Source organism: Phaenicophaeus curvirostris, chromosome 17 (genome assembly GCF_032191515.1).
Source record: "Phaenicophaeus curvirostris isolate KB17595 chromosome 17, BPBGC_Pcur_1.0, whole genome shotgun sequence".
Classification (NCBI taxonomy): Eukaryota; Metazoa; Chordata; class Aves; order Cuculiformes; family Cuculidae; genus Phaenicophaeus; species Phaenicophaeus curvirostris.
The window spans coordinates 9,009,508-9,037,139 of NC_091408.1; the positions used below are offsets into that span (position 1 = coordinate 9,009,508).

Consider the following 27,632-nt stretch of genomic DNA (forward strand, 5'->3'; position numbering starts at 1 on the left):
GATACAAGTGCCAGGAACAGAAGTGCTGGTTCAGATCAGTGTTATGCTGCTGTGGTCTTTAGGTGGGGAATGAGACTGGTTTCATCTAACTTTGAATCTTCAAAAATAATACATTATTAATAGCTGTCATATTTTTAAATTGCATCTGTCATAGCGAGAGCACTACTTCAAATCTGTCACTCCGCTGCATAAGAGAATAATGCCTGGGGGCACAGCAAATGGGATTTACGAATGTGAAGGGGAAGATCTGCATTGAGCAGTGATTCCTAAATTATGGTCTGTGCAGCCAAGTTAGTGTCCTTTGGTCAGTGGGCTCCCATTAAATGAGACCTCCTCCTGCTGCTGGAGGTCAGTTCAGCTACCCATGCAGTTTTCCTGTCTTTGCATACCTGCTCAGATGCAGCTTGTACTGCCCGTACCCCAAATTGTCATTTTGGTATTGGCTAGTTTTGCCATGAAAAGAAGGGGGTTTTCTGTGGAGCTGTATCCAACCCCTGTGGCACTGGGTGCCACGTTACAATATCAAATTGCACCAATACATAGTCCTCTCCTTCCATCTGCAGGCAGTGGATCGTACCTGGTCATCTGATCAAAGACAATTTGTATCGTCTATGCCCACAATTTCTCTCGGAGCTAGTTGTGGCTTGATGCGGGGAGGCCATCACAGTCTTGCACGGTGCAAAAGCTCCTGCATTTCAACCCACACTATGCAGAGAGCAGCTTGGCAGGTGATTGATTTGCAACAGAAAGGCAAGTCCAGTCCCTACAAAAGGCAATGTCCCACTGTTGTTTTAATTGGCACAACGTGTGCATTTGCTGAGCTAAAGAATACGGAACGCCACAGCCCCAAGGCTGTTCCTCTGATAGAATGTTTATACTGTTACTGCTCAAACATGAACTATGCTTTAATAGTATTGATTAAAAGACCCAGCCATAGGTAGAAGTTTCTTTTTGTAGTTCTTGTTGGGTTTATTTTTTTCATAAATATTAAATGTTTTTCCTGGTAAAACCAAACTGTCTTTGCATCTCCCTTAGCCTGGAGTGAGTAACTTCTTTTCGTGTTTTGAAGATCATTGTACTGTAATGTTTCGGAGCCATAGATCTTGGCATAAATTATTACAGCTTTCAGGGTGCTTGTATCAATTCAGTTGTTCAAATCCCTTCTTGCCTCTGTAGCTGGAGGTGCTGCATTGGGCGGCAGACAGGCTGGCAGGGCAGGTATCTTTGGACCATGAAGGTGGTGAGTGCTCAAAACTCAGAGGTGTATTCCTGGGATTGCTTTAAAAGGCATAAGAGAGCAGGGAATTTCTTGGAATGCCCTGGAGATGTGTCTCTCTTCACAGTCAGCACTTTGTGTCTCGTGTCTTTGGTTCTTATGGGAAAAAAAAAAAGGAATTGTGGCTTAAGAAAGAAATATCTTTGCCTTTCAGTTTATATTCCATGGGAACAGCTCTGGGTGAAGCTTTTATTTAGGCAGTTACCTTTGAAATAGTGTCATTCCCTTAAGAGAGGCGCTGGATTTGGCTCCCATGGCTGAGGAAAGAATGAAAATTAATCCCCCTGGCTGAGGTGGCTGCGCAGTCCCTGGGGCACGTGCTGTCCCACTGCCTTCAGGAGGACACTGCCGTCTGTCTGTCCGTCTGTCCTGGGACAGGGGCTCCGGGCTGTCCTGCTGCCTTCAGGAGGACACTGCTGTCTGTCTGTCTGTCTGTCCGTCTGTCCATCTGTCCTGGGACAGGGGCTCTGGGCTGTCCTGCTGCCCTCAGGAGGACACTGCTGTCTGTCTGTCCGTCTGTCCTGGGACACGGGCTCTGGGCTGTTCTGCTGCCCTCAGAAAGACACTGCTGTCTGTCTGTCTGTCTGTCTGTCCGTCCGTCTGTCCATCTGTCCTGGGACACGGGCTCTGGGCTGTCCTGCTGCCCTCAGAAAGACACTGCTGTCTGTCTGTCCGTCCTGAGTCAGGGCTCCGGGCTGTCCTGCTGCCCTCAGGAGGACACTGCCGTCTGTCTGTCTGTCCATCTGTCCTGGGTCAGGGCTCCGGGCTGTCCTGCTGCCCTCAGGAGGACACTGTTGTCCGTCTGTCCATCTGTCCTGGGACAGGGGCTCTGGGCTGTCCTGCCCTCAGAAGGACACCGCCGTCCGTCTGTCCGTCCGTGTGTCCCGGGGCAGGGTCTCCAGGCCCCTGGGCGGTCCCTGCCCGCCCCGCCCCGCTCGGTTAAAGGCGCCGCGCCCGCCGCCCGGCCCGCTCCCGCCATGGCGCTGGAGGCGGCCGCGCTCGCCTCCTTCCTCGGGGCCTTCCCGGCCCCGCTGGGCCCCGCGGAGCCGCTGCCCTGGGGCGGCGCGGGCGGCGGAGCCCTCAGCAGGGCCGAGGTGCCGGGGGCGATGGCCGAGCTGGCGGGGAGCCTGCTGGGCGCCCGGTGAGAGCGGAGGGGGCCGGGGGGGGTGTCGTGCGGCGCCTCCCGCCACGGGGCGTGAGGGGAAGGGGGTTCGGTGCCCCCCTTAACGCTGGAGGGGGTGAAGGGGGCTCTGAGGGGGGGGGGGGGGCTGAGGGGAAGGGATGCTGGGGGGGGTGTTTGAAGGGATTGGGGGGAGGGCGCTGAGAGAGGAGGGGGGGCTGGGGGGAGCTAGGGGGGTTCTGAGGGGAGGGAAGCAGAGGGGCTGAGGGGGAGTTCTCTGAGGGGATCGAGGGAGCTGAGGGGATCGAGGGAGCTGAGGGGAAACGGGTTGGTGGGGTGTCCTGCCATGCCCCCATGCCAGGGGCGATGAGGGGAGCAGTGCCCACCGTGGGGATGCTGAGGGGGTGCTGAGGAGGAGCTGAAGGGAACAGGGCAGCACTGAGGGGGAGGGGGGGCTGAGAGGGATGGGGGATTCTCCCCCCCCCCAGCCCCCCAGTGCAGGGGACGCTGAGGGGAGCAGGGCCTTCTACCCCCCGGGGGGCACCGAGGGGACCAAGGTGATGTGGGGAATTGTAGCTGACACTCATCCGTCTATCTGTCTATCTATCTATCTGTCTGTCTATCTATCTATCTGTCTGTCTATCTCCCTTTACTTAACTGGTTTTTTTTGGGAATAGCGCCGGGGTCTGTGCCTCCGCAGTGATGCCTGCGTGTTCTCAAAAAATATTTCGCTCCCACTCCTGGAGCGCAAGAGATTGACTCGCACTCCTGAAATCAGTGCGATGGGGCGATTCCTTTGGTGAAGTGCCAGTAGTAGGTCCCTAAGGGCACCTATGCGGATCTGCTTAGGGAGGGAGGTGGTGAGCTGCCTCCTGCCTTGCCAGGCTGTCAGGTGTAAGAAGCAAGCCAGCTAGAAAAAATATTCCTCTCCTTTGTCACTTCCCAGCCCTGTGGAGCTGCCCTGATTGAGCAGGATGTGCCTGCGTGGCTCTCACAAGCTGATGTTTTCTTGGACCTTCATGAATGTAGTTACAATATGCTGGAAACCACAGTTCTTCATTCAGTGATGTTTCTGTCATTCCCTGGTTTCAGGAGAGAGACTTCTTGCAACCTTCATCCTTATCAGTTTAGGCTTCCTCTTTAACGGTGCCGAGAGTTGGGATGAGAGTGACTTGTTTTGGCGAGTTAGTGCTTCACTAAGAACGCGATGTCTTGCTCTGACCTCTCCTTGTGCCCACTCCCTGGAGCACCGTGGCTGTAGGGCCTGCATGTTCAAGGTTTTATGGAGTTCCTGCCACAGTCTGCTTTGTTTGAGTTTCTTATTGGAAGAGGCAAGAACAAGGATTGTGGATGGTCTGAAAATGTCTGGTTTTGTGAGCTGATTTTGTGCTGTGGCAGTGGGGATAACCAGTGAGGACAGGTAGTCAAAGGAGACTAATTCTGTGTAGCTATGTGCTGAATGTTACCTGGTTACTAGAGGAATGTGATAAAGAGATAGAAAACAGGGTTTGACTTACTTGTCTCTCTAGATACCATCTAGTGAGTTTATATACACTGAATTGTTATTATTGAAAGTGCATAGATGAATTTTTAGGTACTAAAACGGCCTTAAAAATTAGTTCTGTGCTTTATATTACGTAGATGCTCCTGCACTTCATATCATTCAGTTAAGTGGTGTGCATAAACCTGAAGATGAGAAATGCATACAAAAAATGAGATTTTTAATTGAAAAATACCCAGCTGATCATTGTGTTACTTAGTTGTGCTTTGACTAAATTGCTTTTGAACAAAACACAGCTGTTGCATTCCTAAAAGAGACTAAATTCATTGCGTGCACTGAATCTTTGAACTCTTTGGAGCAAGAGTGGTTCTGGATGAGCGCTTTAAAGAACAGAGGAATGTTAGTACTTATTATGAAAGAATACTTACTGTCTTCCAACCCATCTGCCACATGGGCCAGGCTTTCATTGGGAGGAAGGTAAAGATACAGGATAGGTTCTTCAAACGGTATTTTTAAAGCAGCATTTCTGAGTTTCATATCTGCTAACATTCTGTTGTTCTCTGGTGGGCACATTAAGAAGTGGAAGCAAGGAGAGCGCTGCTTTTGCAATGCATTCCTCTCACCTGTCAGTTCTGGTGTTTACACAGAAAGGAGCCTGCCCTGTCGGAGTTGCGTTTTTCACATACCTGCCCTGCAGCCAGTTCTGATGAGCAGCCTGCTTTGCAGAGCTCTTCAAGTCCCCAGCTGGCAAGAAATGAAAAGAAAATAAAGGGAGGGAAAGATAGCTAAAGAAAGCAAAGCAGAATAAAGGTGCTGCAATCTACTTACTTATGCTTCTTCTCACAAAATGTACTTGGAAAACAGATAAGGAAAGTCTTTTTACAAATTCTCATGGCTGCTTGCAGGCAAAGCAGTGAAGCAGTTGTGTGTGAAGCTGTGTGCTGTGCGTAGTGTAGCCTACCTGAAGTGTCGAGTGCAGGGTTCCCAGAAAACTTAGAGCTTGGCTTTGGACTCCTGAGACAAAGAGAAGCCATTCTGCAGTCACAAAAAGGCTGCAGTTTCCTGTCGTGTAGGCTCTGTTCTTGCATGTGGAGGAAAAGGCTGATAGAGCCCAAGGCCAAGACAGGAATCTGATATTAAGGACCAAAACTAAAGTTTCTGATTGTGTGAGAAATTGCCAAACATCATGCTTTCATGCGTTTACAGTCCCAGGTTTGCTACTGCAGGTCAACTCAAAATGCAGTTACAAAGGTTAAATAAGCTTTTCAATTTATCTGAATCTCCTATATCCGCTATAAAACATATCAGGGAATGCAAGGAAACAGAATGAACGATGCTGAAGGCTTTAAGAAAAGGAAAAATAAAGGGAGGGGATGAGACAAGGCATTTAAATGTTTGCGTAAAAGTTGTGGAAGATGCAGAAATGAAGCCAGAGGAGGAGTGAGTTCGCAAGAGGTCACTGCGGCTCAGATGCAGTGGTCTGCTGTTGCAGGCTAGCACGGTAGCATCCCTAACACACAGACAGCAGCTCAGTGGAAAATATATGCATTTAAATATTACTGTGTCAATATAACTGGGTTTAACGCTGTAAAGATGTTCTTGGGTGCGCCTTGCTGATTTCTGGCATTGATGCTTGTTCTGCATTTCCTCCGTCTGAGACCCCTCTAACACTCCAGCATCACAGAATGTGTTTTACATAGTGATTACTAATGATGAAGGGTTTCTGTATAGATCAGTGTTATTGGGAATCGAGTTGGGCCTGCAGTTGTGCTTCTCATGCCTCAAGAGCCTCAAGCCAGTAAAGGTCCAGCAATATCCTTGGCTTGTGAGACAAGACATGGTGATGTTAAGCTTATCTTTCCAGTTGCTTGGAGGCATGAACCTTTGAGCCTTTGCAAGGAGAAACATTCTTCCTCCACCAGCAATCAGGATTGCTGTTGAGAAGAAAATGGTGTAAGGAACAAGTTTTGTTAGATCCAACGAGGAGTTTCTGAATGCTGCTGCTTCTCTTAAGCCTATGCACATCTCGTACATGGAAGCAATTGGATGTCTCAGGCTAACCCCCTCGGCTGTCTTTACTAATCTAAACCAAATTATTTTAACAGTCTCTGCTGAAGCAGCTAGCATAGCCAAATACTAGCTAAGACACCAGCCGCTTTTGCTTCCTGGCAGGACTTGTGCTTAAATCACTAATCTTGTGAAGCTTTGCAGACATTTCTACTTTGAATAATTCATTTAAATCAGTGGCACTGCCTGCCTTGTATGAGGCTAAATACATGCATAACGTTCTGAAGAATTGGGGCAGGCTTAAGTAAACTTGTTTTGCAGCATTAACACACGCTTCTGGGTAAGAGTCGTGTGTTCTGTCAGTATGGAAATGGGTCAGCGTGAATGAGAGTCCATTAGTGACTTCCAAAGCTTTAGAAATTAACCTGGCGTTTTATAAAACTGACTTGTACTGGAGCAGAACAGGAGATGGAATTGGGCCTCCAGATACAGAAATTGCTCCTTTCACTCAATGGGAGCTGAAACTTGTGTGGCTGTCCTGTGACATAGCCAAAGAACAATGTGAAATTCCAGCAGCCTTCCTTTTTGAGGAGACTTTACTACAGTAACAGCCGGGAGACTGCAGCTTCCTCTCTTGCCTCCTCCCAACCGATTTGCTCTGTTGCCTCAGCATCCTGTTTTGTGTCTTTGTGTTTTACAGTGTAACGTTTGCACACAAGGTGTGGTCCTGGCATCTCTATTTTCGATATTTCCGTGCTTTTTCATTAGTTAATTCAGCAATTCTTATGTTAGGTGTTTTCATATGAAGTTAGTGTGAAGAGGGGAGAGAAAAAAAAAATAATTCTTGCCTCTGGTTTGCCCAGTCTCTTCTTAGAATTCCCTTTAGTCCCTTCCACTGTGAAAACTACTAATGCTCTGTCTACCGTGACCTAAAACTTACTGCCTTGAAAGTGAATTTCCTGTGTGATTGCCTGCAAACAAACTTTCTACTTTTCACAGGACCAGCAGCGCATGGTAGCGAAAGCAAGTGTGAGATTGGCAGCACCAGCCTGCTCTTTCAGGAACACCCGTGTTCTCACTGGTTTATGATTAATGATGTTAGAACTGGAAGCCTTGATAAACTTAATGTACCAGGGGAAGTGGTGCTTCTGCTGTTTACTAGTTAATTTAGCAAATGGTTTACAAACTGCTCTGGTGGTTTTGGGTGGACAAGACTGGCTTGTGTTCTGCTGTGCGTGTTTGTCAACTGCCATTCTTTAAACTGGTGGCAGGATGATCCACAGCTGGAGAGAAAGGATGCAGTGCTCGCACTGCACAGGTCTGGGAAGTAAAGTCTTCAGCAGTTCTGACCTGCCTCCAGCAGTACAGAGAGGCTGAACAAGATGTTAATTTTGTGATCAATGAATTGCTTTTCAGAACACATTTCTTAATTTAAAGCTGCCAGGGAATTTTCTGTGTTACAAGATACTCACAATAGCAATTCTGGGGTAGAATCACTTCGCCTCTAGAAAGAAAGTGCATGTGCGGGGAAGACTGTAATATAAGAGAGAGAAAATTTGATGAACTGTTAAAAAAAAGATCAAATCTCTGATGAGGAAACTTTTAGGGCTGGCTTGCTGGTCATTGAATCTGTTGCTTTGGTTCTGCTTGGAAAACTGAAATTGTCTTTGTCTAGAACTTGCATATTTTGCTCTTGTAATCTGTGTGAAGTGCCTAGAAAAGGCATTCGAGTTGGGCATCACGATAAGAAATACTCTGTTTTGAAACAACAGGGTTAGGGCTTAACTGAAAAGTGGCTTTTGTGGAATTAAGCCTCTCCTGTGCTGTGTGGTTTTCAGTCCTGCTGAGAATGAAATGGAAGTAGCAGGGGACTCTGCATTGCACGTTTTCTGTACAAACTGTTTGATGATGACTGAAGGGTCTCAACAGATGGGTTCTGGATTCTAAAGCTGCTGCTTCTGTTAATTTCAGAAGGAAATGTGGAAGGAACTGCTGCATGTAAAGATGGAAACATAAAAGGTTGAAATTTCACATGTGGCATTGTTTATCTATTTGTTTGATTCCATCTTGTTAGTTTAGCATCACTAACACCAGAAGCGCGTTCCTATGCATTGTAGGATGTCAGGTGTTCTCTCCTTGACAGATACGTATTTGTGCTTTTCCGGGCACCATCACCTGGGACTCTGGGTGCTGCTGTGGTAAATGCTTAGAGCTGCTTGAATGGAGACATTCTGTAATTGATTATAAGAATAAAAAGGTGGAAATAAAAGTATCAGACTGGGGAGAAAATACTGAATACAAGCAGCTTTTGTTTATGAGCAACCTTGTGACCTGCCACTATTTTAGCAATATGAGAGGATCTTTCACTTAGTGGAGAACTGTGAGCATCTGCAGACCCACACTAAAGACGCTGCTGTAGATGTAACGAGCTCAAAACGGGCACGGGGTCCGTAGTGACCAACTTTGCTCTATGGGCAAAGCTGTACTGAATGTGATCTTATGGTGGGACAGAGTCTGTGCAGCGATTGAGTGCAAAGTACATCTCCTCTCAACAGAAGTCAGCTGCAGCTGACATGCTGGGAGCTTTTGGGAGCAGATAGAGCACCTCTTCATTCTCCAGCACATGCATATATGTAGGTATGTGCGCTTCAGAGGAAAAGATGACTGCACGGCAGTGCTCTGACCTGCAATACCACTGCTGCCTTGTTGCCATGACTTTGGTAATAATACCGAGAAAGAACATCATGTAACTGTTGTTTTTTTCCCATTTGAAAGATGACAAGCATTGTGGCTGATATGGTTAGCAATCCTTTGTGATTCTCTTCATACAAAGAGACTTCCTGACAGTACTATGGGAGAATGTGCCTGTTTGGGGCAGCGTGGTGTGAATTATTTTCCTTCCAAAATAAGTAAATAAAAATTCAGAAGGCTTTGCGTAAACACTGGTGTTTGGGATGTCCTAGGGAGGCTTTGTACCATTCTCTGCCAGCTCACACAGAGCTTGCTTCTCTCTGCTGCAAGTGCTGTACAACAGCTGTTTGGAGTCTGCTGTTTGCTGCACTCCTCTGCTTTTGCAAAGCTGCTGAAAGCTGTGGGCACAGAGCTCAGCAGAAAGTCTGTCATCTGGTTCCAAGCCTTTGAGAGAAGTGTATAATGGCTGAGGCTCTGGATGAGATGTGGTGGCCGGAGCTCAGATGCTCTGGATGCTCTGCCTGTACCTATAAAGCTGTTTACCAGAGACTTCTTCATATGCCCTGTGAAAATGGGCGGGGAACAGAGTTAGGGGCACCCTTGCACTAGTGACTTCTTTGCAGCATTTCCTGCAAGAGGGCTGGGGATTTAATGACCCAGATAAGAAGTGCTCTTACTTGGGTGTCTGCGTCCTGAGGGAACTTGTGCGTATTCTCTTTTCTGTCAGAGGGCCAATAAGTAAAGAGACAGTAACAGTCTTAGGATGGATCTGACGTAGATGAATACACTGTGGCTGTGGTGGCGCAGCAGTGGGCCTTTTAAAATTAAGGAAAATGGAGAACTGAATTGTATTGCAGAAGAGAAACAAGGTGAACAAGAAGAGAAGTAAGTTCTGCTATGTAGCTCATGTCAAATCTAAACTATGCCAAATATCATAATTGCTTTCTGCTTTGGTATGTAACTTTATTTTGGCCCACAGGTATGAATATCAGCAGAAGCCTTGCACAGCTCCTTTACAATACTATCTGTGTCCGGTTGCCCAGAATCTTCAAGGAGAAAGAATGGCATGTAAATTTGTCTTCTTTATTACTTTACTCTTTAACTTGCAACTTCTATTTGTACTCAAGTTTTTAAAATGAGGCTTGTGGCTGGAGGATACGAACTCCGTGATACAGGCACTGGCAATAGGACTTCAGCTGGTAGTGAAGCTGGAGTGCCTCATCTGTGCTCTTACAACATGCTTTAATTATTTTTTAGTATTTTTATTGTGTTCAACACACACACTTTTTGTTAGCAAAGAAATAGCCCATGGCAAAGAAATTCTCATTCTGTTTACTACTAGCCCATGTAGGCTGTGGCTAGGTATTTAGTATTGCACGTGTCATAGAAATGGGGATGACACCTGGTCCTTCTCAGACTCACTGAAGAGAAGGGAACATCCTTTCCATGTCACATACCCCGCCAGCTTCCCTCTTCTTCCCAACAGAGTTGTTCTCCCACTTAGGGAACAGCTACAGCATTTCTTCTGATTCATGAAGATTGAAGTGTGCTTGGTTCAGCCTGTCAGCAGGGTGTCTTGGGTTGCTTTGAAAGGATGGTTTTGACAAGAAGTGACATTCCTCTTTGCTTAGAGAGAAGGATTGAAGCCTTTTGTGGTGGGCTTCTACTTTTACACTGGTTGCCATAGGTACTGTGCCTTTTTCCAGATACTGTCTAGCCCAGTGAGACCTGGTGGATCTCAACTAAAGAAGCAGTTCTTTCTCTTCTTCAGTTATATGTTATGTTAACCCTTGAAGACTCTGATTTAGAGGATGAAATTATTATCAGTGAACATCTAAACTGAACAGCAAATGCCATTGCCGTGGAGCTCCATTTGCTGGAGCTTGAGTAAAAAGGAGGCTTATCAGTAGCTGTACTAGTATTGAGGACTTGTAAGCGACAAATATGTTCTCTTTGGAGCCGAGTTTGAACTAAATGGATTTGATCATTTTATTTTATCTTTTGTCAACGTGTCAGAATCAACTGCTCAGTGTTGTCGCTGGCTGCATAAAAAATAAAATCCTGATAAGCAACCTATTTCTTTGTATGGATTTGTGAAACTGTGGAGGTAGAAGGGGAGTAAATGCATAGGAAGCAATGCTGAATGAGGTGTATCACTTCTGAGGAATGTCTGAATTTCCTTCCTAGGAAATGGGTGGCAGCTGGAAAAAGCTGAAGGATGTGACATAGTAGCTCGTAAGCGTTTTCTTTGTTACAGGCATCCTGTAAGCAGAGGTTTATACTGAACTGGTGAATTATAGCACTTCATATACTGCCTTTTGTTTAAGCTGCTTTTTAGGGGCCCAGTTCAGCAAATCAGGCCTCTGGAAAGCAGAAATCTATGAAGTTTAAAATCAAAGCATTAAGTCCCCTTCTGATGCAGCGCTGGAAACCCAGGCTAGATTTGGACTTTTCCTCCAGCATAGCCTGTAAAATCTCAAGGTGACTGAAGCTGTGGTTCATACTGTGCATTTAAATGCATAGCCATTTCACCTAATATCTTTCGTCTCTATTCTTGGAACTGAAACCTCCTTTAACTAAAGCTTCTGACTTTCAGCAGCATCAGCTACACATCTGACATTTTTTTGTGTTGCTTGTGTTTTAATATTCCTTTCTTTTCCACCTACAAATGGGAAGCAGGACTGTTTGGGGAGGTTTTCTGTATCCGTTTCAGATGTATTTCTTGCCTGACCTTTTAAAAGGTTGTCTGTTAGTGTCAGAGCGATTGTAAGCAGGCATTGTTACTTTTTAACTTTGGTAGGAGAGGAACTGACTCCCCTAAACATTTTAGCCTTGAAAAGGAAATAAAAAGCCCATTTCTGGCTTCCCTTGGTGTGATCTGGCTGCAGCTAGCACTGAAAGGGCTGCAAACACGTTGCCATCTATTTGAAGTACTGAAATGACTCATTAAAGTAGGCCATCACCGCTACAAAATGCGTAGCACAAAACACGCTTCTGTTCGCAGCCTGCTGACTAACACAGTGCTTTCTGTTTGCTGCCACAGGAGGTACTCGCACATGGCTGGGAGGATGTGACAAGGCCTCTCTTTCAGAAACACAATGGCAAAATGCATTTCAGCTTGTTGTCGCTGGAATCTAAAACCTCTTGGTCTTCCCCTCCCTGCTCTTCTCTAGGCACAGGACCAGTCATCTCTGTTGAACCTCTGCAGAGACCAGTTGCTTTCACCATCTCTTACCCTGCTGCCAATAGTTTTATGCAGGACTTCCTAAATTTTTCCTGGCAAAACAAAGTGGTGTCCTTGACTTTTGGCAGGTGCCTTAATGTATTATTTGCATTGGTTGAATAATTTGATACTTTGCAGCTATTAAAAACTCGATGAACAGCAGCTAAAATGCTTTTTATGGACTGCTATGCTTATTCTTTATTATGCTCGTAGAAAACCCCTGGAATGTGTGTTATGTACTATAGTTGTCAGTGCCTGCCATGGGAATATAGTGAATATAACACTGTTCTTTTCTAGTAGACCCATTTTAAAGTTGGATGGGGCTTATTTGTTTACAGATTCAAAAGCAGCATGGCGAGTACGTGCTTCCTCTAAAGCATGTAGCTTGCATAAAGCGTTGAGTCAAAAGGAGAGGGTGTGTCAATCATGTAGCATTATAGTGTTCTAGATGCTTGCCCGAAAGCTTCAGCTAAATCATAAGTCTTGGTGTCTTTTCTTAGCCCAGTCTCCAGTACCAACTCTTAGCACCTTCTTCCAGGGTGATTTGTTTGGGGAACTTCCAGTCAGGAGAAACTGAGCGTTAAAGGGCAGTCTGTTGGTACTGAGGGTGGCCTTTGTTGTGGAGGGAATAGATTCTTAAGTTAACCGTTTTGGAGATTTGTGTGTACCATAAAGCAGAGATCCTGATGCTGTCTGAGTGAGACTGCAAGCAAGAAATGTTGTGTAGTGAGTAGAAACAAAATGTTTGCATTCAGGGGCTAGGATTGAAGGTAGCAGTTCTCATCAGAGAAGCTCAAGAGAAGGAGGTACCATCTGTGACTAGAGTGTGAAGCTACAGTTTGAAAACATGATTCATATGCTTCTTCCTCTTTGCATTCACGAGAAAGCAGTTGTCTAACTGAGGATCTTACTAAAGATTTGTATGAATAAATATTGAACATGGGATTTCTTCTACTAGTTTACTAATGCAGTTGGAATTATTGATTGTGTGTAATGCTAACTCTGAGGTCACCAGTCATAAACAGTGAGGCTCAGTTTAAACTAATGTGGTTTATTTTGCTTTCCCTTCCTTCTCTTACCAGCAGAGGTGTTTCACCACTTCTTGCAGCATCATTGATCCATGCTGCAGTTGATGAAGTTCTCCGAGCAGACTTGGCTGAATTTAAGCAGCAAAGCATGGAAACAGACACAGAAGAAGATCAGGAAAGGTTCACCTGTAAGTATACTTTTTCCTTCTCTGTTTTTCCCAGAGGCTTTCTGTTGGAAGAGTTCAGTGCCTTGAAATGTTTCCCAGAATATTTGGTTAGGCTGTCTGGCAAGCAGCAGTGAACAGAACTGTATTTGCTCCCGCTGGGTATCTGTGGGATGAAAGGTAGCTGTGCTAGTTTTGTGGGCAAGATGCAAACGTGTTGTCTGGAGCTCTGGACTGATTGTGTGAGTTGGCTTTCTGGAAAGGGAAGAGTTTCTCTTCACTAGAAAAATTAATGCTTGTGTCCACTGTGCTTCCTGAACTGAACTCGTTAAGAACTTTTCCTCATTGGGTAATTTCAGTTAAATTCAACTGATTCAGTTCCTATCTTAAGTTGATAGCCTCTTATGTTTGAAGTGCCCTTTTCTCTTTGGTATAGGCTGACCTCAGCTAATTGCTCCTATGGTTTGACATTGGCCTTGTCACAATTGCTACTATGCTGACACCTTAAATTCATCTGTATAATCCATCTTGCTTTTGCCTGTTCTTGGGAATCAGATTTTGGGACCTGTGGTCTCTCCACAACATGAACATCTTGAAACTTCAGGAATTTCTCTTGGTAACTTTCTCAATAGTCTCTGTCTTTATTGACCATTTCTTCTTTCGTTTCCCCCTCTCTTGGGATGTTGAGGCATGAAGGACACGATGTGTTTGTCTTCTACTAGAAACCTGCATTTTCCCCTTAGTGTTGGGGAGACAATAGACCTTGGTGACTGAGTACAGGCTTTGACTCTCATGTAACAGATGGTCCTACTGCATTTACACACGGAATTGTTTTACATTATAGGAAATGTTAACCTTCAATCCTAATGCTAGGAACGTAAATGGAGTATGTTTTACACTGCAACTTTTTCTCCACGTTATTCTTGGGAGCCCATTTTAATTCCTGCTGTGCCTGTAAAGGCTGAGTGCTGCTTGTGTGTATGTAGTTTTAAGAAAAGAAACTTGAGGGAAAGATGGGCCAAAAGATGTATTGTTTTGTCTTTGTGCTGCCAGTGCTGGATGGAGAGTCATTGCAGCGCTGCTTCTTCAACAAGCTTTGGGATGTCTGTTCCGAGTGGCAAAAGCAGTTGCCACCACTGAGACCGCTGAAGCGGTTCCTGCTCGTTTCCATCCACGCCATCCGTAACACTCGACGGAAAATGGAGGACCGCCATGTTCTGCTCCCGGAGTTCAATCAGCTGTTTGGTTTATCAGTAAGTCTGGGCAAGATTGGCAAGGACATTTGGTTAGGTTTTCAATATTCCTGTGAACAGAGTGACCAATGATCTGCAAAATGGTAAGAATTTGCTGCCGCAAGTTATCTATCACATCTGTATTGGAGCAAGGAGTTAGTGACTCTGATTGCTAGGGGCTAACTCCTGCCCTGGTAACGAAGGATCTTGTGGTGACCCTGGGTGTCATGTCGTACGTCATACAGGGAGACACAAGTTGAGCTGGTGCTATGTTACTGGTTACAGTGTTCTTGGGACTGAGGTGATAAGAGGTGGGGAGAACAGCAGTTATACAAGTACAAGTGCCAATTAATAAAGCTGCAGTGGAACTACATAACCAGCTGCCTGTGTTTTCAATTCTAGATTATTTTCAAGGATATTAAACGATTAACAGTAAACAAAGATAAGAATTCCCCTGCAAATTACCCATTTTCTCCATTTTTGATGTGGGTAAACTATTTTAAATTGCCTTTACCTATGCAACATTGTATGGAAGGAAGCCCAGAATAAAGAATGTTTGCTTGCTGGTACCAGTCCCTGAGCTATTTTGTTTTTGAACACTGACATGTCTTCTTCTCTCTCCTTCCCTGCAAAAGGATGATGTTGATCGCGCTTACTTTGCGGTATTTGATGGCCATGGTGGAGTGGATGCTGCCAATTATTCAGCAACCCATTTGCATGTCAATGTTGGGCTACACGAAGAGATTGTTAAGAATCCAGCTGAGGCCTTGAAATGCTCTTTCCAGAAGACGGATGAAATGTTTCTTTTCAAAGCAAAAAGAGAGGTGAGTGGGTAGAGATTAATTCCATTGTATTTAAATAACAGTGAGAACTGTTGGACTGATGGCATTATCCAGAAAATTCTGGCAGCAGAGTTTCCTTGAATCACTGACTTCTTTATGAAATTATGCTACATGTAAAGGTTTTCTTTGATCAAATTATTTCTTTATTTTTTGAGGAAAAACAAAATGACAGTGCTTACAAGTTCAAGATGAGTGATTGAGAAGAAGTGCTAAGTGGTTTAAACGATCCTGACATACCAATTATTTGAGAGAAGATTGATGCCTCTGTGCTGAAATTAGGCAGCCTCTGGATGTTCTGTTGTCCTACTTCTTACCTTTAAAAGAGGTTTTTCTCTTCCTGATAATACAGTCATTGTATTCCTCTTCCTTGTCCCACCGTTAATGTCACAAGTGGTTGCAAGATGAAAAGAAGTATTCTGTGATTTAAATCAGACTCCTCAGTTCATTAAGCTTATTGATCAGCTTTTGAGTCAAGTTGGTATGATGATCATTCTTTCTTCAAATCTACATAATGGGAGGATGGTTTATTATAATACAGTTTAATGAGAACTCTTTTGTTACAACAGTAACTGAACATGGAAGTATTCGTTGTTAACAATTTCATTTCTGTCAAAGAGGTACAAAAGAGGGACCAGCATCTTCATGAGGTCTGACTCTCACTAATCTTTACAGAGAATTTAGGACCATTAGGTTCCTTCCTTTGTTGACATCTGCATTAAAATACCCAAGGATAAGTTTTACAATTAATAGCAGAGAAGGGAGAACATAATAGAGACAGTATTAGCTATTTGCATGTTAGAATATGTGAACAGTTTCAAATCTGTCTAATGTCTTGTGCCTTTTTTCGGGTACCCGAGTTGTGATTGGCAGGTCTGCTGTGCTGCACTTAAGTGTGATTAAGCTTAGATTTACGGTAGTGTCACGTTAACCTAGTTGGGCTTGTCGTGTATTCACCTAACATACCTGCTTTGTTCTGCAGAAGCTGCGGAGTGGTACCACGGGCGTATCTGCATTGATTGTAGGGAACAAGCTACACATAGCCTGGCTAGGGGACTCGCAGGTAATGCTTGTGCAGCAAGGAAAAGCCGTGACGCTAATGGAACCTCACAAACCGGAAAGAGAAGTAAGCTTGACTTGTTTTTTTTCTCTCGTGTGTTGTCAGAATCTCTTCTTTGCCTTGAAAAGGTGATCCCTACAACTATGGCCCCTTGAAAATGCTGATAGTACTGCCAGTCCTGACTTCATTTCCTGTTCACTGTCTTTTCAAAGTCTGTAGTAATTAAGGGCTTACACAGGATTTCTTGTGTGTGAATTTACAACTGCCTGTTGTAAATGAACATATTGAAATGAGATTAATAGCTATTAGTATAATGCGAGTCTTTCATAATATGCAGTACTGTAATTCAAAAGCTAATGATAATCTAGTAGTTTCAATTATATTGCATTTTGTATTTAGTTTAAATAGCCAGGTATTTTATTACATGAAATTTGGTGGGGATCAAGTGAGTTTAGATAGCATTGCGTGAACCTTTACCTTCATAGCATGAGTATTTGTAATAACTTAAGTAGTTAAAGGAGGATCGATGCAAATGCTGTTGTTACATAGTTCTGTTTTATTCCAAATATTTACATATTTACCCAGTTGCTGCATGGGATGGGAAGAAGTGGCAGGCAGGGCGCTCATCTATGTGGCAAAGAACATGGTGATACAAAAACTTAAGAATTCTTGTTTTTTTGTGGGCGAGCCATGATGTGGTTGGGAAGAAGGTGGGTTGTTTCCAGTAGTCTTAAGTGTATCTTTCCAAGCTAGATTTGAGTATGTGTGTTCACTATATTCATATTATTAATACAGAAGCTGAAGTAGTTCTTGGGTTTTGTCTTTTTCTTTTTCTTTTTTATTCTCTTTGATTGGATAACAACAAGACCAGCAGGCTTTCAGTATAAAAATTGTATTCTCCTGTTTTTCAGGATGAGAGAGCGCGTATTGAGACCCTGGGTGGTTGCGTAACCTATATGGACTGCTGGCGTGTTAATGGTACCTTGGCTGTTTCCAGAGCAATTGGTAAGATAAACCATCAGAATTAGCATAGTTCAGATTCAGTTTGATTAAAACACACCACCTGAGACTGTATGTTTAATGTAAGTGGTGTTTTGCTTAGCACTGACCAATAGTAATCCACTCTTACTGTCTTTGCATCAGGCTAGCTTGCAGCTATATAACTTGGGTAGCTTGCTGCTGTATCATCTTACTGGTTTTATTATAAGCATAGGATATGGTTTTATTTTAATGTACTGGCTACAACAGTCCTAATTCTTACAAGCTTCCAAGTCTTTTGCTTCTTGTCTTTGACACTGTGGTGTTCTACAGTAGCTCAACAAATGTAGAGTATTTCGTTTGTGGAAGTGAAGGAAGTAATAAATGTTTATCTAGCCCTCTTTGTGTGTGTGAAAGTCTGCTCTGTATTTTTTCTGTCCCCTCTAATATTAATATATTTCTCTCCTGACTGCAATTCTTAAGTCAGATCACTGCATCCTCCTTTAAATCACACATGTGCAGCAATTCAAGGCATTTTAATTTTAGTAGTCTAGAGTCTTATTAAATCTTATTACTTTGCTACTTGCCAATTAGGGGGAAAAAGAGAAGAAACCCTGGGCAGTACAGTAGATAACTGTAATGTGTGAGTAGAAGCAAATTAGTATAAATTTGCATAATACTGTTTGGATCAATAGCAACCTGTGTTTATTAAGTATGTCCTTATGAAACTGCTGAACTAATCCCAGTGAGCAGATTTGTATGGTATTGTGCTGTATAGTGCTCTGAAGGCTCTACCAGAGGCACCACTTGCAAGATGAAGGCCTGACTATCTCCTTGCACAGATATATTTCAGAGAGAAAGCTCCAGAATAATTTCTTTGTTTTTCCTGCAAAATTAGGAAAGCATGAATTAGAGAAACTCATTAGATACCCTCTGGATTTGGATAGCTTCCAAGTGTTTTTAAAGAAATTAAGGGCTTCTGTGCCTATTCCATAGCTTTTCACTGCTCTTGTCTGGCATCAGGTACCTCTGGAATACAATCTGTCTGTCCTCGAGGAGGGTAAAATCAACTGGTGGGTGTAGAAGTAACTGTTAACATTTGAAGTAATAAAGCCTTTGTTTTGATTGTTTGTCTTAGGTGACATATGTCAGAAACCGTACATCTCTGGTGATGCAGATGGAGATTCCTTTGATCTAACTGGTTATGAAGATTACTTGCTCCTAGCCTGTGATGGATTCTTTGATGCTGTCAAGCCATATGAGGTTGTAGACTTGGTTCTAGATCATTTAATGCAAACCCAAGGAGAGGGGCTTAAAGCGGCAGAAAGACTGGTGGCCGCTGCGAAGGAAAATGGATCCAGTGATAACATCACTGTTCTAGTGGTGTTCCTGAGGGATCCTCGGGACATCTTGGCAGACTGTCTGAGAGACCCTAAGAGACCTGGGGCTGGTGACGATGCTCAAAGCTCACCCTTTAATTTCCTCAGTTGTGAGGCAGAAGCCACACAGTGACAGGATCTGCTTAATCCAGAACATTCAAGTAAGTTCACATAAGGAACTGCTTTCCACTGAAGAAGCCTCTAATACAATAGGCAAAATACATCCGGATAAAATATGATGGATGGACAAACATTTAACAGAAAGGCAAGACTCCTTTAACTGAGTTCCTGTTTGTCTTTTCCTTCCCTCTCCTGTCAAAGAACACTGAGCAGGTGTGGTGATCTGTACAGCTCTTTTGTGTCTGGGAGCAGGCTTCTGAAGTGTATCCCAAGGCTGCTGGTCATATCCCTCTGCCCTGGAAGTGTTAAGAAAGCATAACACATATAAGCTAATGGGTGAGAATACCCGTTTGTGAATTCTGAGTGAAAATCTAAATCAGCGCTTAAAAAGAATGCTGTATGTTGTATTTAACTGTGATGTTTGTTGCTTTGGAGATTGGGAGGAGAGAAGCTGTTACCATCACAGCGAAGTTTGTTACGGTGTGTTGCCTGTAGGAACAGGCTCAGTGTGTGAGAAACTGGGTGACACAGTTGTGCTGTGTTAAATTGCTTTTGTTTTGTACCAAAGATGATATTACAAGGATGATGTGGGCTCATTGTTCAAACAGAGACATTTAATTTTGGGGCGGGGGGAGGAGAAAACATAACTGAATGCTCCAGAAAGAGAGCAAGAAAGCTAACTAGAAGTATGCCAGGCAAAGTGATACAAAATCAGCTGCTTTCTGGGATGCTCTGGTTTGTAAACTGGAACCCAATATTTAACTGCACTGGATTATTTCTCCCTAACACGCATGCTCTATTGGCTGTTTGGCAACCTGAAATGAAAGGACCTCTGTTGTTGTATTTGAGACAGATCTTTACAGTATGTATGCTCTAGCAGTTAAATATGCTCCGTTTCTGCCACTTTTTTGTGTACTATACAAATGAGAATTTTATTTTTATTCTAAATGTTTATTTGTTTATTTACTGAACTTTACATTCGGAGTTTTGCAGTGTTACTTTATTTTGTTGTGGTTTTTATTTAAATTAGATTTTTTAAATGGCTGTGTCCTTATTATCTGGTTTTAAAAACTGACAACCCTCAAGTGCCTTAAATATTTCACCCAAGGATTGCTGGCTTCTGGTCACATTCTGGTGAGCCAGTTTACAGTGTTTTTAAAATGTGACTTTTTAATTTCTTTATACTAATGTTTGATGCACTTAACTGTTTAATTTTTGTGAATGATTGTAGTGGGAACTAAGTTTCAGGAAAACATCTCTTGCATTGTTGCCAAATTGTGTGGCTTGTAGTAAGAGCTTCACAATTTTACCTGTGACCCCCTGCCCCACACAAAAAGTTCTGGTTAGTAAATGGTAAAGTAGCTATCTGAGTCACCATGGCTTTCATTTGAAAACAAATACAGTTCTGACCTTCACAAAAAAATGTGTGAGCTAGAAGTGGTTCAGTAACAGCTTTTTATTAATAGATGGCCATGCTACATGAACTTTTTGAGTCTAAATAACTTTCTAAGGAGATACGAAGCTAAGGGGAGGATGTAAGATTTGTAGTGAATGTGTATGTTGTGTAGCTGTTACAGCCCTCGCATGCTGGAGCATCTGATTGTGTTTGCTCTCGCCTTGCTAGCCTGGCTAGCAGGACTCAGCAAGATCTGAAGGCTCAGTGGTGAATGTGTTGGTAATTACTGTATCTAAACAAGAAGTGCTTTACATCTGGCAGCAAGATTGTACGGCTAATAATGCACATGGCATTGCAATATGTCAGTCCTGCTGACTAAATGTGTTGAACGTTAGTGTCTCGCTTAGGAAGGAAATTTTTGTGGAAGAGTTGAGATGGCTAAAAGGAAGACTGGAGTAGCACTGTTTGTAGGGTCTCTGAATTGTCACCTGGTGTGGGGCAAGGCACTTACCTGAGCAACTTGAGATTTTTGTTGGATTACTGTGGATGGTCATACGGTTTAATGTAGAAACTCCTCAGTGAGCTACATGTCAGTGACATAGCAACTTCCGTGTTTTGCAATGCAACAACAGGAACTTTTCCTCTGAGAAGGTTGCAAGCACTTTTCCATCCCATACTAACTGTCCTAAAATACATGGGGAAGGCTTTTGTGATGGCTACCCGGTAGGGTAGGTGTTAAATTTTTGATCTACCATCTCCCATCTCTTTAATTTCAAACCCAAGTATTCAGTGACATGCTAAGTTCTGATGACCACTAGTGCCTCTTCATATCTTGGAAACAGTTCTCGTTATTAATAGACTAAGAATCGCACAGAATTTTTTTATTTCACTGCTCTCTGAGGTTTATCAGGGTAAGGGGAAGCTACTGTATTCACAAAGGGAAGTGTGAAATGTTGGTAAAATCATAGTATGGTTTAGTTTCTGAAACTTGCTCCTTTTCCTGAAACATGGAAGGAACTGAGCAAGCCAGATTCTTTGTAATGATCCTTTTGTTTCAGGCCTGCTGGGGCAGATCTGCATTATGGAGGAATCAGTCTTAAGTCTTTCTGTGGATATTTACAGCTATGTGAAAATATCCTTATTTGTTTCAAATTTGATAGATTTTTTTAATAGGAGCTAAGTGAAATGCACCTTTAGAAGGCTGCCTGTGGTAATAAAAAAAATTAATTCTCAAGCTATGCTGTAGGGAATAAATTCTGCATTTTGAGAAGCTGTTCCCTTACGTAGATGTTTTCATTCTCCATGACCTAGTGCCTCATGTCTTTGAAATATAAGTGGCTAAGAACAGTCTTCAGGTGCTCATACAGATTTCAGAGGGGGTACAGAATAGTTCTCTAATTTTCAGAAACTTCTTGCTAGCTGTAAAACGTCTGGTCAGGTCTGTAGGGGTTGTAAGTGGGTCAAAAATGGCAGCTTGTATCCGGTTGGTGGAATAGGCGAGTCTTACTGTGTTGTCTACAGTAAAATTTCAAATACTGTTTGGGGGCAAATTGGTTTTGGAGTGGCCTTACCTATTCTTGAAACTTTCTTTTTTTGAAACCCCAACACTTCAGCTTTGATCTTAAATCACTAATGAAAGTAGGATGCAAGTTTGGATTTTGGAAGTGCACTTTTAAAAATACATTGAAAATGGTCATCAGGAAGGCCTTGTCCTTAGGATGGCAAGGCAACCTCCCATTTATTTTTCCTTCAGTTGTGACTTTGCTGTCACTCTTAAAAGCCACAAGCTACAACACATGCTGCTACGAGCAGTGTCAGCATTACGCGTGGTGAGGAGAGAGGGAAAGGAGCTCTAGCAGAAGATTATGAAATTGAACTAAATACGGAGTGGTGGAGTTTTGGATTTACAATACTAATGCACTGCATGAGCTGTTTTTCTTTCCTCTTAAAGCATCTTGGATTTCTGGTGTTGGCTGTTCTGTTCTGTTTTCCTTCCCTCCTTTGGTTAAAAATAATAAGCAATAATTTTGTCTTGGTGAGAGACTGATCCTCGGCTCTCTGGGCCTTCCCAGTGTCATGGGCAACACATTCAGACTTGTCCACCAATTTCAGACAGACTAATTTGCATATTTCCGTGTTATCTTTCTGTTAAGCCTGTGACAAAACCGATTCTTGAGTCTAGTCATAATTCTTTGAAGCCGTCGAAATTAGCTGAAGGGTTTAATACAAATGTTCGATGAAAAATGAAAGTATTTTCATATTTTACTAGACTCCAAATGAATGCCTGCTGCTGTAAGCTATCACCCAGCATCAGAAGAGTTGTTCCTTAAAGGAGTTTGTATTTTTAAAACAGCACACTTAAATTCCTGGTTTGAGCTTCATTGAAAGCTTCTTTAGTCATTTTGCATAGTCGGTATCCAACACTTTTTTGCTTATGGGTAATTCTACCTTTCTTTCCCTTCCTTACCTCACCCTCTACAACAAAGAAACATACCTAAAACAGTGAAGCCTTCTGGGTCTGATATAGACGAGATCACAATTCTACAAATCACATTTGCTGGGGGCTTGGTTTGGGGTTTTTTTTGAGACTACCCAGAACAGAAATGCAGGACAAATTTTAGAACGGAGGGAGATTAAATAAAATCCACCCTCTGAGTGATGGAGGAGTGAAAGAGAAAGACAGGAATGCATTTAAGTATTATTAATGCCTATTTTAAAAAGGAAGTGGGCTGGAAAATAGAGCTACAAATGTCAGTGCTTTAGAGTGAAATACCAGTGCTTGAAAGAATTAGAAACACACCCATTAAAAAGGCAAAATTCAGATGTGGTAACTATCTTCAAACAGCCAAGGAAGGAATCACAGTAAAAGCATCTGAGGTGACTTACTGCGACCCCTCAACACTGTCTTGGATGCTAATGCTACTAAATGGATTTTTCTAAATATTCTGATGCGTACAGTAACGCTATGAGGGAGCGCTCCGTGTGTGCAGTCACTGGTCACTGTGCAACTGCTGCCATGGGGAAATGCCATCAAGTGTGTTAATGAATCGATACGGCTTGTGAGCTCTCCTAAGATGAGTAATTGGGCACAGAGTGGTTACAGGAGAGCTGGCAGCTGAATAGTGTTAATCACAGTGATGACTTTAATAGCATTTAATAGACACTTATCTGAATTCAAAGTCAGATCAGATACTGCTCTTCTTAAAAGCATTTCCAGTGCTATTAGCTTTCTGTCATGCAAAGGCACTAGAATTTCCATTTTTTGTTGGATGTTGGGAAGTGCTTCTCTTGCTTTCTGAATTCTGGAGAGAAGTTGGCTGTCTGCACTGGAAAACCTAATTTCAATTGAGAACTTAAGGCAGCTGTTTGGGATTTGGGATTGAACCTTCCTTCCCAGGCAATCTCTTAAAAACTAACAAAAAAAGTGCTTCCAAAACAAGTGGCTGAGGAACGCAGGTATTTCTAAATGGCGCTGCACAAATCCCTGCACTACCCTCAATCTGTAAAAGCCATAGACAGTTAGTTTAGCTGCTCGAAGTCTGAGTAAAGATTGCAGTTCCACTCTTTAAGTGAGATTGCTGGTTAAATGACTGGTATTCTTGTGGATAGAGGTACCCAGTGCACAGCACGAGATGTGGTCTAGTTCAGTTCTTGTAGTACTGAAGTATCAAGCGAATGTTTTAAGGAGAAGGTGGGGGGCTGTTAGCCACAACACAGCAGATTTGCAGATGATTCATATATAATTTAGCTCTAGTTAAGCCTCAGTTAAATTTCCCTGCTTGGTCCCATGATGGTCCCTTTTACAACTGGGCCTGGGCTGTCAGACAAAATCCTACTAGGAAGTAATAGTCCCTTCCTCCTTTTGAGGAGCAAACAACTCCTGATGGACAAAATGTCATTCAGAAAGGGTTGGAGAGAGAGATAAATGAGCTCTTAAGTGAGTGCAAAACTTCCCAATCTATGCTAAGTTATTATCTCTAAACACATTTATAGCAGGTCTGGTTGTTTTCTAGCACAACTATTCTAATGCAAGGGATTTTCTGCCAAGCTGTCATAAACTTTAATATTGATGGCACCAAACCCAAGAGGCCAGGCCTCTGCTTCCCTAAATCGAGCCACTGAAACAGTCAGCCCTGCTGAGTATTTGTTTTGCAGCACTGATGAGTCTACGAGCTAAGCCAACCAATTTCTGCATATGTTCTGGTTGTTTTTAACATGTTTCTTGGATCTTATTTTAAAGAAAGTTATTTCTGTTGGTATCAGTCATGTCAGCTGAAAAGTAATCAAATGGAGAAACGAGGGAGTGACTGGACCTGAACACCTCTCTGTCACAGATGCTTCTTAAAATACTGCCTTAAAATGATGTGGTGGGCTCCTGCGATATCCTCATCTCTGAGCAGAACAGGAAAACAAAATCTTTCAGAAAATCACTGAAACCTTTGTTTTCGTGTGACCCAACAGGGCTGAACTTGCAGGCCTTCCCACAAGCTGTTCTGTGGTGCTAGTTCAGTGTTCTCCGAGCCCTGCCTGCTGCTGCACACAAAAATAAACACAAGGCAGCTGTGTTGGCAGCCTGGAAAATTTAGCAAGATGCAGCTATTGTCAAACAGAAGAGGACAAAATCAATAGGGAAAGAAATGTTTTCAAGCTTCTTGGAATGCAAACAATGGAATAAAAAAAAAAAAAAGCAACCTAGAAGAGTTGGCAGAGCACTGTCAGCTTAAAACCACTGTTTTAAGCAAATGAATTTGGCTGCTTTGTAATGTCTCCTTTGTTTTGTTAACAAACTCCTCTCAGTCAGGGTTTCATGTCTTGTTGTTGATATGTGCTTCTTAGTCTGAAGAGAGAAGTTAAATATAACTTTCTAAGGAGCTAAATGTATCTGGGCTTTGTGACTCGTAAGATTGTGATCATTATATTTTCTCTTGACTATTAAGCCTGATTACTAATTTCTAGGAGACATTAACACAGCAAGTACCGAACTTAATGATTAAATGGTTCTAGGTCTCCATGCACAAGAATTTCATCAGTCTTTCCTGATCTGGCAGATCACTTCTTGCAGGTGTTCATGGCCAGGCTGGATGGGGCTTTGAGGAACCTGATCCAGCGGAAGGTGTCCCCACCCATGGCAGGGGGAGTGGAACTGGATGAGCTTTAAGGTCCCTTTCGACCCAAACCGTTCTATGGTTTGTGTAGCAATACATGAAGCATGTGGCATGTTTGTGGTGTTGGCAAAAGGAGCTGGAAGGTGTTACCATCACTCCCTTGTTATCTAAGGAATGATGGTTTCTTCTGGATGTCTAAGGATAAAGAGACAGTAGGAAACTAGAGAGAACCTGTGGGGACTTTCTGAGAGTAATTAAATGCTGTGATTTCCTCTTTTATGTTGCCCTTTCTGACTTTGTTGAAAGGCATTCTGCTTCATGCTGGATGATTAATGCTGCTTGCTTTTTTTTTTCTTTCTGTCAGTGTGTTTAATAATAGCACGGTGTTTGTTTTGTTGGGGGTTAAGACTTTACTGGCCTTTTTTTTGACAGTATATAAAGTTTTAACCTTAAGTGCTTTTAACTTCCTTTCCTGAAAGTCAGTCCTGCTCTGTATCCTCCTTATTCTCTCCCCACTTTTCTTTTTATTCTATCTTTTATGTCCTTTTACATTGTCAGCTCCCCGCCCCCTGCAAAATGGTGTAAACTCCAGTGGCTGTTAAGTCAGTTTAGTTGCCACTTTATAATTTTAATTCCATCTGTGTTCGTAGTGAATGTGGTCTGCTCTTTGGAGGCCTGCAGCACCAGGAGTGTAGAAAGTACCTGTCAGCTAGGAAGAGACTGCAACAACTGTTGCGTCTTTGGCATTGACCAGTATTGGGTATGTAAGAAAAAAAACAAAAATCTGTTATTTTATGTTATTCCACAGGAATACTTAATTTCGTTTCAGGTAACAGTAGCTCTCATCCTAAATACAGAACTTCAGAAATATTCTTGTCTCTATTTCCTTGCTCCTGCAGATTGTTTGTGTTTTCAAGCATTTACACTGTTTAGAGCGGAGGGAAAAAAAAGCTTTCTAACAGCCTGTACCTCTTCAGTTCTCTCTTTCTTGCCCCAGCTGATCAAACAGGCAGGTCAGTAACTGCAGCGTATCCCGTGGCTCCCTAGCCTCTCAGCCAGTGTAATTCCTTGGTGTCTGCTCTGTATGGTAACTTCAGTCCTGTGCATATTTAGTGGTAAGTTAGACCTCTGTAACTACTCCTGCTGACTTAAAAAATAGATGTTTGTATCAGTATTAAAATAGTACAAGAGTGAAACTGTTGCTTTAGGCACGTTTCTTGCCACTGTGTTGGCTAATGAACCTTGAATGAAAGTAAGAGGGCCAGTGACTTTGAAATAGGAGCTGTTAGCCAAGTGTTGTAGAATCGTAGTCCTTATTTATTTTGTATGCTAATCGGCACTTGTGACCCTGAGCAGAAAAGCTGCAGTACAGCAGATTTTATAAGCTGTGACTTAACGAGTTCTGTGGTATCTCAAGACTCTTAAGCTGACCGGTTTTGTGCACAGGTCAGAAACCTGTTGTCATGATCGTTAAATGCTATGCATAGTGTACATTCATTTACATGGATTGTTCTAATAGTGCTTGTGTGTATTATGCTATATTACCATATTTTATATATATATATAATGTATATGTATTGCATGAGGTTTAATTGTTTTTGTATTGTCACTTTTGTATTCACACGGTGCCTCATGTATCTATTTGCATATTGCAAGAAGTTGTTTCAAAGCAGTGATTGGAAACGGGGGGGATGAAAACTCTCTGCTGTAGGATCTGGTGTTTCTGAAGTATTAATAAAGTATAGTGATTCAAAGCGTTGTTTGTTTCTTTTCAGCCTAATACTTCAATTAGCTGGGTCCGCAGTGGCTGTGTTGCACCTTTTTGAGTGGTTACCCTGTCAGCAAATCTTACCTTCTTCCAGAAGGCCTTTCTGGGAAGAGAGAATAGTGGAAGCACTAGAAGGAAACAATCTTTAGTATCATAGCACACGCTTACTTGAAAAGATGACGTCACTAAAACCATCTTAGAAAGGGACTGCGTGTCTCTTAATTAATTAATTGATTGATCTAAATTTTCTTTCTTTCTTTTTACTAGCTAACAACAGTAACAATGCAGGTGAAGTTCAGCGTACTGCCTAGTGTCTTGCAGTAATGGGACATTTATCTTACAGGTCCTGCTGCAGCAGAGATGGGGACAGTTTGTTGCTTACTTGCATACTTACTGAAGAAGCAGCCTTTAACTGCTGAAGTGGAAAGATGGACAGTGAATGCTTGGAGTACATTAGGGTTAATTTACTGCATAAAGGTATAAAGGGAGTTCTGAGAAAGATGATAACCTTAAAATACAAGCATTTATTGATTTTGAAGTGCTGGTGTTGGTATCCTCAAGACAGGAAGATGTAAAGAGAGCAGGAGAGAGAGATAAGAGACTCAACAAAAAGCAAGCTTTAACAGCCTTGAGGATCTGAAAGATGCAGTCTCTGGGGCAGTTTGTCTAAATGCCATTGTATTTATCCTGGGGAAGAAGAAAAATAAGCTAGTAAGAGCCCAAGATGCTGCATCAGAGGGAAGCA

The 27,632-nt window shown here is 42.8% G+C and overlaps 1 protein-coding gene across 4 annotated transcripts; it reads left to right on the forward strand.

The window, feature by feature from the left end:
* Positions 1-2,231: 2,231 nt before the first annotated feature.
* PPM1F (protein phosphatase, Mg2+/Mn2+ dependent 1F) lies at positions 2,232-26,873 on the forward strand. Of its 4 annotated transcripts, none has more exons than XM_069870689.1 (7): positions 2,232-2,417; positions 12,901-13,034; positions 14,064-14,263; positions 14,878-15,066; positions 16,064-16,207; positions 17,053-17,146; positions 18,258-26,873. In XM_069870689.1, exons 1-7 carry the CDS (start codon positions 2,254-2,256, stop codon positions 18,629-18,631), a joined length of 1,299 nt encoding a protein of 432 aa, XP_069726790.1. In that variant the 5' UTR covers positions 2,232-2,253; the 3' UTR covers positions 18,632-26,873. The 4 variants fall into 4 exon arrangements, with proteins under 4 accessions (XP_069726790.1, XP_069726792.1, XP_069726794.1 ...); XM_069870691.1 differs by having other exon boundaries at positions 12,904-13,034; XM_069870693.1 differs by lacking the exon at positions 2,232-2,417 and adding an exon at positions 9,540-9,663 and having other exon boundaries at positions 12,904-13,034.
* Positions 26,874-27,632: the final 759 nt, after the last annotated feature.

Coding starts and splice junctions, on each gene's coding strand:
- PPM1F (XM_069870689.1), top strand. CDS start 2,254: ATGGCGCTGGAGGCGGCCGCGCTCGCCTCCTTCCTCGGGGCCTTCCCG. Junction 13,035..14,063: donor AGATCAGGAAAGGTTCACCT/GTAAGTATACTT, acceptor TTGTGCTGCCAG/TGCTGGATGGAGAGTCATTG. Junction 15,067..16,063: donor TTTTCAAAGCAAAAAGAGAG/GTGAGTGGGTAG, acceptor TTTGTTCTGCAG/AAGCTGCGGAGTGGTACCAC.